The sequence below is a fragment of the Genypterus blacodes genome, unplaced genomic scaffold (assembly GCF_046128005.1).
Source record: "Genypterus blacodes isolate CSIRO-AG114 ecotype Tasmania unplaced genomic scaffold, CSIRO-AGI_Gbla_v1 ptg000065l_1, whole genome shotgun sequence".
Classification (NCBI taxonomy): domain Eukaryota; kingdom Metazoa; phylum Chordata; class Actinopteri; order Ophidiiformes; family Ophidiidae; genus Genypterus; species Genypterus blacodes.
The window spans coordinates 357,501-371,399 of NW_027466877.1; the positions used below are offsets into that span (position 1 = coordinate 357,501).

The window sequence follows — 13,899 nt, forward strand, 5'->3', positions numbered from 1 at the left end:
AGCTCAACTCCTCAGCGGCTCCAAAAGTTGCGGTGCTCGTCGGTGACTGCGGGCGGCTGGGACGCGGGAGCGAGTGTGTGAGCGGGCGGGCAGGACGCATTTACGCATCAGCGGGACTCCGGGTCGAATACGGCGCCTGGACGGAGCGCCGGGCTGCAATCTTAACACAAATTACTTCACGGGATCGAATTCTGCTGCTCAAAAAAAAAAAATGCGCTGCGACGCCGCAAAGCTGCTTCCTTCCTTCGACGCAGTGAGCGCCGAATGTTGCAGCTGCGGCTGGGAAACAACACGCAGGCGGCGGACGGCGGAGTGTGTTACGCATCGGCTGAGCCCAGAGAGGAGACGAACGCTACCCAGCTGGGCTCTACTGGGGAGACTAGTTAGATCGCGTCTACGGCACAACAGGGGCCACGATCAGGCCACTAAGCAGCGCGGCGCGGCGCGGCTGGTGCTCCACTTACTTGGTATTTGTTGTGTTCCAGTAGATGGACTCCAGGATGAGCGCCCGGGACAGGTCCACCTTGCAGGCAATGAATAAAACTCCAAAATAGTATCTCCACATTGAGTCCCCCATGGTAAGCGGACCGTGCTCGGGCGGGTGCGCAATCCGTCTCCAAACAACCATGTATGTCCAAAACACGGAGAGGAGAAGAACACGGAGAGGAGAAGCTCCGGGGAGGGCGAGGGGGCTTCAACCTAGAGCCCGATCCTGAGACGCTGCGCACGGATCAACAAAGAGCAGCAGGTCCGGGGCGCTACAGCATCCTCGGCTCCACACACACACACACACCAAAAGAGCCAAAGGGCGCAGGGCAGCGGGAGTTCAGTGCGTTAATATTCTCCCCCTTGTTTCAATACATCCCTCAGAGAGAAAAGGTGCGCAGCTGTAAATCACCACGGTGCGTGTAAAATCCCCCCTGCGTGATAGTCCAGCAGCGCAGCGCACAAATCCACAGCGGCGTCAGGCACAAAGCTGGTGGCCGGCGGAGGAGAGCTGGAGGCGGAGGCGGCGCTGAGATATTCCCCGCTGCAGCTGTGGGGAGAAGGATGAGAGGGGCGAAACAATGAGGTCGGATGGGCAAAAATGAAGAGGATGACCAAACATGAAGGATGGGAGAAATCAAAGCGAGCTGGGATGGAACTTCTCATACATATGGAGGTCCGAGAAACGCGTCCTGCAGCAAGAAAGAGCAAAAAATCCTGACGCTGTGCACGCCGCTCTGCTGTGCGCGGAGGGAGAGATGCGTTCAGCGTCTGTGAGCCCGGGTGGAGAGTAACTGCGAGCGGACTCCAGACTGGGAATATTTGCCGGAGCGGCTTCGGTCGCGGCCACGCCCCCCGCCGCTCCTGATTGGCCCCCGCCGCCTGGAAGTCAATCGGAGCTCGGGGCCGAGCGGTTCAACGCGGTCAACATATGAGAGATCACATTCGGATTGTTTTTGTTTTTATTGTCTTGTTTCTGCGGTGCCTGTGTGTTTTATTGGGACTGAATAACAAAACAACAACGATCATCAACCGAGCAACTAAAGCTGCCAACCCTCTCTCTGTGTCTCTAAATGCGAATAATGTCATAAAAAGGGAAAATAAGGAGTATAAGGACTCTGTATCCGCCCCCGTTCCCCGTCCTGGAGAGTCTGTGGGCCGGAGCAGAGGTGTGATTCCATCCCGCTCTGACTCACGCAAATTAAATGCGTTTCTATCCCCTATAAAGTCGTTAAAGCCCTCAAATTACGAGTAACGCGTAATTGTGCCGTGTTTATAGTTTCCGCGGCTCGCCCCGTAATGAAAACATGCGCTCCCATCGGGCCCATAGCATCACCACCGTGCCGCCGTGCCGCTGTACCGGCGCCGCGCTGCTCCGGAGCTCTTACACGAGGCAACAGTGCCCACTAGCGGAGAAACGACCACAGGCCAGACACGGGCGAGGTTTGAAACAGAGGAGTAAAGAGTTTGGATTTCGATTAAAAGGCGGTGAAATGGAGAAAAGTATGGAGGAGAAGTTTCATATATAGAATATGAACATTATCAACGTAATATTAAGACATTGTAAAGTATTTCAGGGAGTTAAAGGAAGGCAGTTTAACATGAAGCCGTAGGGACTTGACTATGTGTTTTACGTGTTCCTCTCCACTCTAGTGTGTGTGTGTGTGTGTGTGTGTGTGTGTGTGTGTGTGTGTGTGTGTTTTACCTCTTCCTCATATATACTGTACATATATGTGTCCTCGTAAATCTGGTAAACAGCAGCTGTGACGAGAAGCAGAAATCATTCAGAATAACAACATAACGTCATAATTATAATGACTAAATTAAAGTTCAAACTTGAGATTTATGTTAACTGGAAATGCAAGGAAATAATAAAAAATACATCTTTAAAAAGTAATTTACAATAAATGAACTTTTTAAATCTGTATATCTTAAAGAAGCTTAAAGTTTAGATTCTCTAACTTTATTTAATCACCACATCAGATAATCTTAAAGAAGCTTAAAGTTTAGGTTCTCTAACTTTATTTAATCACCACATCAGATTTTGCACCTCGTCTTATTTATTTGCAGTGTTTTCTATTTAGTTCTCATCATCCTCAGTATTCTACATAATTCCAAACCTCTGATTAGCTCACAGACTCTTTTGTTTTAATGCTAAGGAGCAATGAAAACATTATTCTAACGTTTAACAGAGCAGCGCTGCTTTACAGCTCAGACTTAATTGAAAATGCTTCAGGCTTTCACACCTGAAGAAGAGGAGACGTTAGGCAACGACCTCTAATGTGAAGAGCGCGCACACACACACACACACACACACACACACACACACACACACACACACACACACACACACACACACACACACTTATGACAGCTGTCGATTACAGCCCGGCAAAGGAAACGTGTGAGGTTTTGACACTTTGTGAACTTAACTTAATTCAATCAGGAGCGTTCGAGGCCCGCAGCCTGTGTGTGTTCAGACTCCGGTCACACTGAGGAGATAATGAAGAAGAAGAAGAAGAAGACGCAGCAGCAGCAGAGGGTCTCACCTCCTCTCCTCTCACCTCTCCTCTGTCCTTCTTTATCTCCTCTCCTGGAATAAACAGACCAGATGTTTATTGGCTTCCCATCACATTAGTGTATGAGTGACAGACAGAACACCGCGGATCAACTCCCACACACACACTTCAGATCATACATGTTGTTACTGGCAGTGACGGTTTGATATGAAGTCTGAATATTGTTTGATTCTCCTGCTGCTTGAATAATAAACACGGCTGAGCTTCATTACGCTGTGACTCAGAGTTTAATCATCTGTGTTTGCTTTATCATTATATAGTTTTATACTTGTGGCTTTATCGTTTCACTGCGCTGCTTTATTTCCATTAATCCTGCGGTTATTTGGACTGAGAGTCTCTTCACTTTAAAACACTTTTAAACACTCTTCTGTAATAACAACCTTCAGGCTGAGGGACCGTTTGGAAACGCGACCTCACCCACACACACACACACACACACACACGGGCTGGTCCGTGAATTCTACCCCCACGCTCATATTGGGTAAAGAAGCTTGTCGTCGCCGCAGCTCATTGTTGGAACAAAGCGGAGACACGGGAGGAAATTCCAACTCAATTAAACCGCAAAACGCCAGGGACAGAATTTACACTGCTGAATAACAAAAGATGATTTAATACCGCAGCTACTAAAGGGATTAATTTGTATATTGCATGTTAAATAGATATATTTATAATTGCAATTACAATTATGCTCCATTTGTGTAATTTTACAACACTTTAAGCGCAGAAGATTAAGTTTTTAATAGTGAGTTAATAGTTAAATAGTTTGGAGCGGAGTGATTTCAGACTGAAGGACCCCTGAGCCGCGGTGGTCGCGGCTCTGCGGAGCTTCACGGAGCAGCGGCTCGGCGCGCCGGTGCTGCCCGGGCTGCCTGCAGGACGCGCCGGTGCTGCGGGTCTCCGTCCCTCCCGAGCCTCGCAAGTCTGACCGGGACTTCCTTCCTCACGGAGGGAAACGTAACTGAAGCCGTTCAATGAGCCCGAGATGTTCCCCGCAGTCTGGAGACTTTGAGCGGGACTTTAAACGGCGTCGTGCACGTTTGGTTCGAAGCTCTTCCTCACCTCCGTTTCTCCTTGCAAAGTTCCAGAAACAAACGCTGGGAAAAAAGCGGAGGTGCCAACTAAATGAAGCGCACGTTATTCTGTTAACTTGACGTTGATGGATCGAAGCCCGGGGCGGATAATGGATCGTTCACGCGCGGACAAAACCCCCAGATTTAGCCAGAAAGCAATGAAGATCACAGCTCAGTGTGAAGAGAGCGACTGTGTTTGGAGTAAATGTTAACGTCTGAAAGCAAAGAGCAAAAGATTCTGATAGAGGTTTGAGATTTGTTCCAGGTATCGATTGGTGAATAATAATAGTAATAGTGCATTTTCTTCATGAGCTCCTTTCTAACGCTGAGAGACTTTAGCTGCTGCTGATCCATCACATGCACGTTATGATGGATTAATAGTGAAGATAAAGATCAGACTTTTACCTTCACTTGGTCTAAATCAACACAGGCCACTTAGTCCAAACCTCAGACACCTCCGGAGCTGTCAGTCACATGATGATGGCACCTGAGACACAAACAGAATCAAGTTTAACTGCATTTCAGAATCCACACACACACACACACACACACACACAGACAGTGACACATGTGTGGATTCAGCAACATGTTTATTGTTTAACAAGCAGATTTTAATACAAACTCAAATAGTCAGTAAACAAAGAAATGACATAGAACTAAAACTAACAAATAAGTCTGAAGGATTTCTTTAGTGAAAGGTCGTCTTTCTTTCCCCCTGCTGGACTAAGAAACAGCTGTTAGGACAAATGAGTGAAAACATCTGATATGAGCATCTAGAGTTGATATCCTGATGTACTTGAATGCAACACAAAGCCTCCAGAGGACGTTCATGTCATGATTCTTTATTCAGGGATGTCATATCTGCAGATCTGCTCCATCCAGAGGGGCCGACCTCCAGCCTGGTGTGTCGCTCTGCAGGCTGCTGGTTTCCATCTCCAGGTACGAGGCCTTGATGCTCTGCGGAAGGCTTTAGGGCAGGGGAAGGACGCTCTCAGGGGAAGGACAGTAAAATATCGCCAAGACGAGCCAAAGGAAAAACTTTCTACAGAATTCAGCTGTGAAGGGCAACGATGGATTTATTCAACTGATCGTCACTGAACAACCGGAAATGACACAAATTCAAAAAACAAAAAAGTTATTATACCAACCTGAGGTCAGCCCCCACACACACACACACACACACACACACACACACACACACACACACACACACACACACACACACACACACACACACACACACACACACACACACACACACACACACACACACACACACACACACACACACACACACACACACACACACACACACACACACACACACACACACACACACGGCTGACCTCAAACCCCGTGGTGCTCGTCTTACCTGAACTTGTCCATCTTCTATGAATCAACAGTTATTATCAATCAGGCTGTTGCCTATAGTAACCATCCCAAACTAAACCAGCGGGGTCAGAACACGGGTCGACCCCAAAACACTACCGACCCAGAGACGGCTGAGAAAAACATCCTGGGCTTATTTTAGATTCTAGGTGTGGATGACGTCCTTGAGGTCTTAATCTAGGGCGGGGGTGAGCACATCACAGCAAGGCTAACAACATCACAGACAGGAAACTCTCCTCCCGTTACCCACAAGCCCCTCTGACCGGGGACCTAACACGTCTCCTGTTGGGTTGGCGGTTCAGCCACGGGCAGTTTGGGACTCCAGCCTGGGTTCCTCCCGCGACCGGGCCGGAGAACATGTCGTGAAACACATGCATGTGGCGGAGAAGGAGGAGGAGGAGGATGAAGAGGAGGAGGAGGAGTGCACGGCGGACAGAGCGTCACAGGAAGGAGGAAGAGACCAACACGTCAGCTGGATGGGACGTGACAGTGTGCTTTAAGGGGCGGAGCCATGATTTGAGCCGTGCTGTCAGCGGGTCGAGTCCCATTTCATATTTTGTATTTTTTTTTAAAAGGCCTGAACAGGAAGGACCTCCAGCCGGCTCCCAAACTGCACCAGAGCTTGAACCTCACAAAGTTATAAATAATTACACATCATCAAACTGGCGTCCTAGTTCTGCTGGCTGAGGAGGAGTAAGACGGGCGAGCGAGTGCGGCCGGACAGTCGCTCACGTGTAGACCAGAGTTAAGACTCATGGAGGGGTCAGGGGGCGGGGCCAGGTGGCCAGGGGGCGGAGACATGTTAGAGCTTTCTACATAACAACAGTTCAAATTCCCTAAAAATTGAAAAAAAAGCCCGAGAAAGAAAACAAAAAAAGAAAAGCACAAATTGTGCAGTGAGTTTTGCTGGAGGGGCGGGGCAGTCAGGTCCTTTGGGGGAGGGGCTTGGAGCTGCCGCCCCTCCAAGGCCGAGGTGGGAGAGAGAGCCTTCACGGGAGGGGGAGGGGGGAGGGCGGGGGCGGGGGCGAGCGAGTTGATGCACCAGGCTGCACCCTGTCCTTGGCCTTCCTTCAGCACTTCCAAAACGAAGCGAGCATTCCCGACGAGGAGGTGGAGGAGGAGGAGGAGGAGGAGGAGGAAATTCAAACGAAGAGGAGGGAGAGCTGGATGGAGATGAGGGCAGCGGGGGCGGGGGGCGGGGGGGCGAAGGGGGAGCAAGTGTTCTCATTCGGTGGCTTTGAGGGAGAAGGAGAGCTTGGGCCGGGACTTTCCCTTGCCCAGGATGATTTTCTGCTCCTCCTTCTGCTGCCTCTGACGGTCCTGCTCCAGCTTCATGCGCTCCTCGTGAATCTTCCTCTGCTGCTCCACAATACGCAACTGGTCCTCAGCCTGTGGGGAAGGACACACACACACACACAGAGACACACACACACACACACACACACACGTCTTTACAAATTCTTCACGGGTCATAACTGCATCTAAACAGCCCAGAGTCAGAGCCAAAGTAAACACTGGCTGGGCGCTGTGACTGATAGGCTGGGATCAAAGCCACTGAGACTCAGATGTGCTTCCTGGCCAAAAGGACCGGTCCCTGGTTCTGGTTCTGTTGTGGCTCAATGAAACCCAGAGGTCTCAATCAGCGGAGGACAGACGTGCTATTAAAAACAAATGACATTAAAAAGTCCTCGGCGTGTCGTGAGGCTCTTTGCCGCCGGGCCAAACTTCCATGTGGGAAACGAGGAGGACGCAAATGTGAAGAAGTGAAGCGAGGAAGAGGAGACAATCCCGTCTTTGTCTTTGATAATTGGCTCTGGGGGTTTTGACTGCATTTCAATTTTGCGTAAACGAGGAGGGACGCCAGCAGGACGCGATCACGCCGCCGTGCACACTGAGTAATGTGAGGGAGGAGAGAGTGACGGAGAAACTAAATGTCATCTGAGCACTTTAGAGAGAAAAGGAAGAGACTATGCGTGTGCGTGTGTGTGCATGCATGTGTGTGTGTGTGTGAGAGCGTGTGTGTCTGTGAGAGCGTGTGTGTGTGTGTGAGCATGTGTGTGTGTGTGTGTCCGTACCAGCTTGGCCTGAGCGTCGGCGATCTTGCGGTTATTCTCCTCCAGGATTTTCTCCAGCTCCTCCCGCTTAGATTTCTCTTCCTCCTAGACGGGTGACACGGTGACATGTTAGCGCACGAACAGGCCACGGCCGCAGAGCAAACACACACACACTCACACTCACACACACACTCAGCACGAGCGCGCACACACAAACTAATGGATGACACCACAGAGCAGTTTCTTTACCACACTTTGGCGTCTCTGCAGTCGACCCAAATCCTCTTACATCAACATATCGGGGGAAGAAAACATAAAGAAGTAACACGAACCCACAATTTGTGTCCCTCCCTCTACGGGTCTAGAGCCAACCTACATCATTGTGACACATCCATTTCTAACAGTTAACACAAAAAATAGGGAAACCCATTCATCACATTCATAAGAAGACAAGATAAAGTGACAGACACGTTCTAGAAGGAAGTACAGTTTCGCTTCTATTCAATCATGATAAGCAAAAAGAGAGAAAGCATACAAATAAAGAGGGAATGTGGCTCACCGCTGCACGTATACCTACGCACTTTCCTCCCTGCGTACCTACACAACTGGTGAAAGCATTCGGCATTAAACGGGGTTGAATATTTACTGTCTCGTCCCGACCGCGTGGCCCCCTGCAGAGACAGAGAGGCGCTCCTGGGGTGGGTGGGTGGGTGGGTGGTAGGGTGGGGTGGTATGGGGGGGCCCGGCCCGGAGCGTTCCTCTGTATAACTCTGACCTGAGCGACTGTTAGTCTGCGCCTGCAGCCCGGAGAAGCTCGCTTTCTCCTTTTAGCTTTCTTTTTTTTTTGTTTGTTGTTGTGTGGCATTATTTTTGTCCACACAAGACGCTCGGGTCCCAGAGAGATGGGAGCAGAGCACAGTGGTTGGTGTGTGTGTGTGTGTGTGTGTGTGTGTGTGTGTGTGTGTGTGTGTGTGTGTCGGGGGAGGTCCGGGACACGGTACACTTACAGTACAGGACACAAGTCACGGGGCGAGCTGAAACGCTGCAGGCCAGCTCGGGTCAAGTGCTAGTTAGGAAGGTGGTCAGTGGTTGTGTCCAAAGAGAAGCAAGGCATGACACAACACAGAGTACATTGGTTTGTCTTGGGATTACAGAAAGAAATATGACAGTATAAATATAAATACATGGAGCTGAGGGGGAACAGGTAGAGGTTAGACCAGAGAGCGTTAACCTTTGGCAAAAACAGGAAACCAGGAAATGTAGCGGCTCATCCGTTTGTTTCCCAGAGCGGACGTTGCCTAACTGGAGCTTCTCAAAACAAGGATTGTTAGGGGAGGAGGGGCGGGGGGGGGCGGGGCTGAAGGAAAACTGAACAGGACAAACCCACCGTCTGACCAATGAGTGTAAACATCAGATTCAGCAGCTGATCTAACTACGGGCCTGATGGAGCCCTGTGACCCCTCTGACCCCTCTGGGTGGGACGCCCCTGTCTCACTGATGAGGATGGGAGCTAAGCAGTGGCGACGGGCAATGAGGAGCGTCGGTGGCAGAGGAGGTGAAGCGCTGAGGCTACATTTCTCCCTGTGAGTGCTGAGCCCTGTGCAGTCAGGCTCAGCTGCTGCTCTCCTTCACTAAAGATCGTCATGACGTCTGGAGGGCAGAGAGGTCCTACAGACGCCTGATAAGAGTGTTTAAAATTAAAAATGGCTTCTACCTTACTGGAGCTTGCTAACGGGCAGGAACCCTAACGTCTTCACGTGTAAACATGAACACGTGTGTGTATGAAGCTCAATATGGCCGCTGGTGGACACGGGTGTGGATTAAAGCAGGACTGTCCTCTACAAGAGAGAGCTCCTATTACAGACAGAACAGAGATGCTTACACATGAGAGAGTCACAGATCAAAGTGAACCAGAGAGAGAGAGACGAGTCACGCCCAACACGGCCATGGCAAAACTCCCAGCAGCCCCGTCACCGGCTCAGGGACACGGGTTTATGCTCCGGGGCCGCAGAGACGGGAGGAGACGCACCGGCACAGCCACCCTGAGTCTGATCTGTCCTCACTCTTTATGTGTGTGTGTGTGTGTGTGTGTGTGTGTGTGTGTGTGTGTGTGTGTGTGTGTGTGTGTGTGTGTGTGTGTGTGTGTGTGTGTGTGTGTGTGTGTGTGTGTGTGTGTGTGTGGGGGGGGGGGACCGACTGAGGATGTGTCCATCAGTCATGGGGACAGGGAGGAGGTATTAAAATTCCTCATCTAAACTCACAATTTGGCCACTTTGATACAGATGAGTTACAGTGAAACGATGTGTGTGTGTGTGTGTGTGTGTGTGTTTCCATGACAGCTGATTCAACAGGAGCCTCTGTCTTAAGTCAGGGACAAAGTTTACACTGATGCTTTGCCGATAAGTGACAAGTTCAGATTGAATAATTAGATCAATGAGAACATGCATGTATGTGTGTGTGTGTGTGTGTGTGTGTGTGTGGAGGCCCAGATCAGACGGGTGCTGGTCCTGCTCTGCCCCCCTCCCTTCCCCTCCTGCAGTGAGACTTGTGCCATGGCCGGTCAGGCTGTGAGCTGGCAGCAGCCACGGCCCCCCCGAGTGTGACCGGGAGGAAGGTGGGGAGGGGGGAGACGTAAGGAGGGGGGAGGGGGGGGTCTGCATTCCAAACGACCGAGCGTTACCTCTCTGGCTTTCTGCGCCGCCAGCTCGGCTTGCCTCTGCCTCTCCAGCTCCTCCAGCAGCTGCCGCTCCATGATGCGCTTGGCCTCCTCCACGCGCCGCAGCACCTCGCGCTCTATCTCGTCCTTCCTCTTCTCCAGCTCCTCCTGCACCCGCTTGGCCACCAGCTCCTCCACGCGCCGAGCCGTCTCCTCCTCGATCAGCTTCTCCTCGATCTCTTGCTGTCGGCTGTGGAGACAAAGAGAACGTTTAGCAGAGAGCCGGGACTGAAGCCGTTAGGCGCCGAGCTGATGGTGCATTAGGAACATTGATCTGCTGTACGGGCGAGCTTATAGATGTCAGCAAAGAATAGTCAAAGAGAGCAAGCAGGTTGAATGAGAGACGACCACAGCTTCCTGTCCCATGGAGCAGGAGCACAGAGTGACAGCTCCACATCCAGGAGCAGAGGTGTGGAGGACATCAGGGTTCAGATGTGCAGGCTGAAGGGTTAAAGGTCATCCTGTTTACCCCCTCAGAAAGCTTTTAAACTCGGAACAGGAAGCAATTAAAAGTTGTGAGCTGTGTTGTCACTTTGCTTCTGGCACAACTACAAACACCCCCTCCCCCCCACCGGATTTGATTTCATTTTGTCAGCTATTGGGAAACCTGAGACCCCCGGCCGGCCCGAGTCCCTCCTCAGCAAGCAGCGAGTGTGTGGTGTGTGAGTGGTGATATTTACATGTGTATGGCTGTGAGCGGCCCTGTGGCAGCGGGGCAGGGAAGAGAGGCCAGGTGTGAGACAGGGCCGCACATCTCAGGCGTCCGCGTGCCTCTGGGTACCACACACACAATGGTAGTCTCCCTGTTGTACAGATACAACGTGTCAGCAGACCGTAAAGGCACAGTGGTCCTGATGTGTGTGTGTGTGTGTGTGTGTGTGTGTGTGTGTGTGTAGATGCTGCAGGAGTGTGTCAGTGTGTCTCAACCATCCAAAGGAGGAGAGGAAGAGAGTGTGTGTTTGTCAGGAAGGATGATAACAGCAAGATAGTTCAAAGTTCAAGCTACACAATCCTAAATTGTAACACTACACTTATGAGTGTTGATGGGTTCATTCACTTCCTGTACTTCCTGTCCTCAGGCTTCTGGACTGCTCACCAAATAACACACAGTTCACACACTACACTATATAAGTGGATCAGTTTGCTTTGTTGGACCAGCGACAAACACAACTCATCCCATCCCTGTTAGCAGAGTAGAGTGTGTGTTCTGAGTGGTGACACCAGCAGACTGCAGAACTTCATCTGACCTGAAGGGCACCAGGTCAGGAGTTTGAGTCTGTGTTTACACCTTTATCTCACCACCTTCATAACAAAGGGGTGAAACCTATGGTCACTGCATCTGACAGAGTGGAGACCAGAGGATCCACTTTAGCTGCATTAGCTGAGAGTTAGGGTTTGGCTTTGTGAGAGGAATTCAGATGATTCAGCAACCACGGCCTTAATTATGAATGTGAACTTAATATGAACTTTAATTCTGGAAGTATGAATGTCAAATTTTAAACGTACAAAATCAACAGACAACCAAATTTAATGGACCAGAGGGACTAGAAGAGTTCACTTTGATTCACCAGAATAATCTGAAACACCAAACTATCACAGGCTAACACACACACACACACTGATTGAATTCGGCTATGAGCCGTCAGACATCACGTGACCTCAGTGGCGTGGACCTGCGCTGTGCCGGCCTGGCTCGCGTTAGCATGCTGTCGCTACCCTGTTAGCATTAGCGTTAGCATCGGAAGCCATCTTGGCAACATTCATACACACAGCTACGTTAGCATAGCGTGTTAGCATAGCATGCTACGGCGGTTCTAAGTGTTTCTGCCGCGTTTCTGTCGCAAACACACTCACATCTTCCGCTGCTTCTCCATCTCCGCCTTCCTCTCCTCCTCCTCTTTCCTTTGCTTCTCGTCCAGGGCGTTTCTCTTACTCAGCGTCCTCCCGAAGATGTCGATGCGCTCCGGCGGCGAGGCGGCTCTCTCTCTGCGGGTCGGCGCTGTAGCAGACCGGGAACGTGAACGAGACTCTCTGCGTCGGTTCCTCTTAGCCTCTCTGGACTTGGACCGCTTCTTTGACCTCTCCCGGTCTTTGGACCGCGAGTGGGAGCGGCTCCGTTTCTTGCTGTGCTTGCTGCTTTTGGAATGTTTGGACCGGGATGAGCTGCGGCTCCGAGAGCGGCCCATGTTTCACCTCCTCCTCAAGGCGCGCTAACGAACACTCGCTCTGTCTAATGGCTCCTGTGTGCGCCGAGTGTGAACCTGGGCTCCACCCGCGCCTTCTCAAGCTCGTAGCTGACAACTGTCGACTGGTTCGGATGGCCAAAGCGCTCGTATTTTGCAGAAATATTCATTCGAACCCGGTTGTTATTTAGCCCTGGTAACTTGCGGTAAAGAAAGATGGCGGACAGTGTGACGGTTCCCAGCATGCACCGCGGCTTTCGGCATATTCCGTTGCTCTTCGGGATTCAGGGATTTCGGCCTGAGTGATCGTTCAAACGAACACTGTCTTGATATTTGACCGCCATGTTTGAGTTCAACGCCGACCTGTTGAACTAAAACCACGAAGAGAAACGCAGTAATCTGAGACCTTTAAGTGAACGCTGGTCACTCTAATACTTGTATAAACACTCTCATGATCTATATTTGATGTATCTCCACATTAAAATGCCTGGATGTGTGTTTGGGTCAGAATAAACTCCCATAAAACAACATATTATCTCTTATTAGGTCACATCAAATGTACCATTTTGTACAGATTGTGTTACAGATTGTGTATTCTATTAAAATACAATTTGCTGCAGAGTATTTGGTAGAAAACACTATTGACCCGAGCTGTTGTCAGGATTCTGTCATTGTTAGTTTGACGCTCGTGCAGTAAAGCATTATTCTTGTTTTCTCCGCTGCAGGAAGTGTCACCACCCTTCTCTCAATGAAGAGCCTCTTTGATTATGACCACTTTACTGCTTCCTACATTTGTCTTCATCTTTATTTAAAACCCTTTTCATTTTCACATCCTATTCTATTGACTGGTGCTGGATGAGAGAGTGAACACACACCGCCCTCCCCCTTCAAGTGTCGCCCCGGCCGCTCATCTCTACAATCAGGAAGCAAAATGTCGTTTGATGGCCGATTCTGCCAGTGCAGCCATAAAATGTATCTAGATGAAGCTCTCTTTAAAGCCTGTTGACTAAACACACAGTATCAGTCAACAATAAGGGTGGATCAGTGTGTGTGTCTCAAATGCAAATCACTGAAAAACAACCTTAAAGTGTCTTTCAGTTCATTTCAGTGACAAAATAACAGCTGAACCACACAAACAGTGAGTGAGACAAAGAAGGATCTCCCCTCTGTGGCTTTTTATCTTAGCATGTGTCCATTCTGAAACGTTTTCATAAATGATCAGGGACTCAAACGATGCTTTTATCTGCGCTTTTAAATATAGAGAGGGGATCAGATAACCCTCTGGCAGAACAAGGGAGTCAAACAAAAAGAGAGAAGGACCTGACAATGACACAGTCGTGCACAAGCAATTACCGTGCCGCTCGGCCAAAACGGGGCCATTGTGATAACTCTCCCCGGAGTGCGTCGCTGGAAATAAACTGG

The 13,899-nt window shown here is 50.1% G+C and overlaps 2 protein-coding genes across 4 annotated transcripts in view; both read right to left on the reverse strand.

Annotated features, from left to right (window-relative positions):
• Positions 1–1,266, reverse strand: part of efnb2a (ephrin-B2a) — a 22,967-nt gene extending 21,701 nt beyond the window's left edge. The window contains exons 1-2 of one of the 2 annotated variants that reach the window (XM_076155186.1): positions 1,155–1,266; positions 465–1,036 (exon numbers count right to left, since the gene is read on the reverse strand). In XM_076155186.1, coding sequence (XP_076011301.1) covers positions 465–628 — 164 coding nt within the window. In that variant the 5' untranslated portion in view covers positions 629–1,036; positions 1,155–1,266. Of the gene's footprint in view, positions 1–464 lie in introns of both variants that reach the window. The other variant, XM_076155185.1, reaches the window with a different exon arrangement.
• Positions 1,267–4,843: 3,577 nt separating this feature from the next.
• Positions 4,844–12,713, reverse strand: LOC143004328 (arginine and glutamate-rich protein 1-A-like). 2 transcript variants are annotated; one of them, XM_076155170.1, is made up of 5 exons: positions 12,149–12,713; positions 10,975–11,097; positions 10,259–10,484; positions 7,600–7,683; positions 4,844–6,913 (listed from the first exon to the last, which is right to left on the reverse strand). In XM_076155170.1, the coding sequence occupies exons 1-5, from the start codon at positions 12,478–12,480 to the stop codon at positions 6,749–6,751; spliced, it is 930 nt and encodes a 309-aa protein (XP_076011285.1). In that variant the 5' UTR covers positions 12,481–12,713; the 3' UTR covers positions 4,844–6,748. The 2 variants fall into 2 exon arrangements, with proteins under 2 accessions (XP_076011285.1, XP_076011286.1); XM_076155171.1 differs by lacking the exon at positions 10,975–11,097.
• Between the last annotated feature and the right edge of the window lie 1,186 nt (positions 12,714–13,899).

Excerpts from the sequence above, each read along its gene's own strand:
- LOC143004328 (XM_076155170.1), bottom strand. The coding sequence starts at position 12,480 with ATGGGCCGCTCTCGGAGCCGCAGCTCATCCCGGTCCAAACATTCCAAA. Across the intron at positions 10,485-10,974 it reads CCGCTCACAGCCATACACAT|CCGACAGCAAGAGATCGAGG; the intron begins GTAAATATCACC and ends TTGTCTCCACAG. Across the intron at positions 7,684-10,258 it reads CGGCGCAGAAAGCCAGAGAG|GAGGAAGAGAAATCTAAGCG; the intron begins GTAACGCTCGGT and ends TCACCCGTCTAG.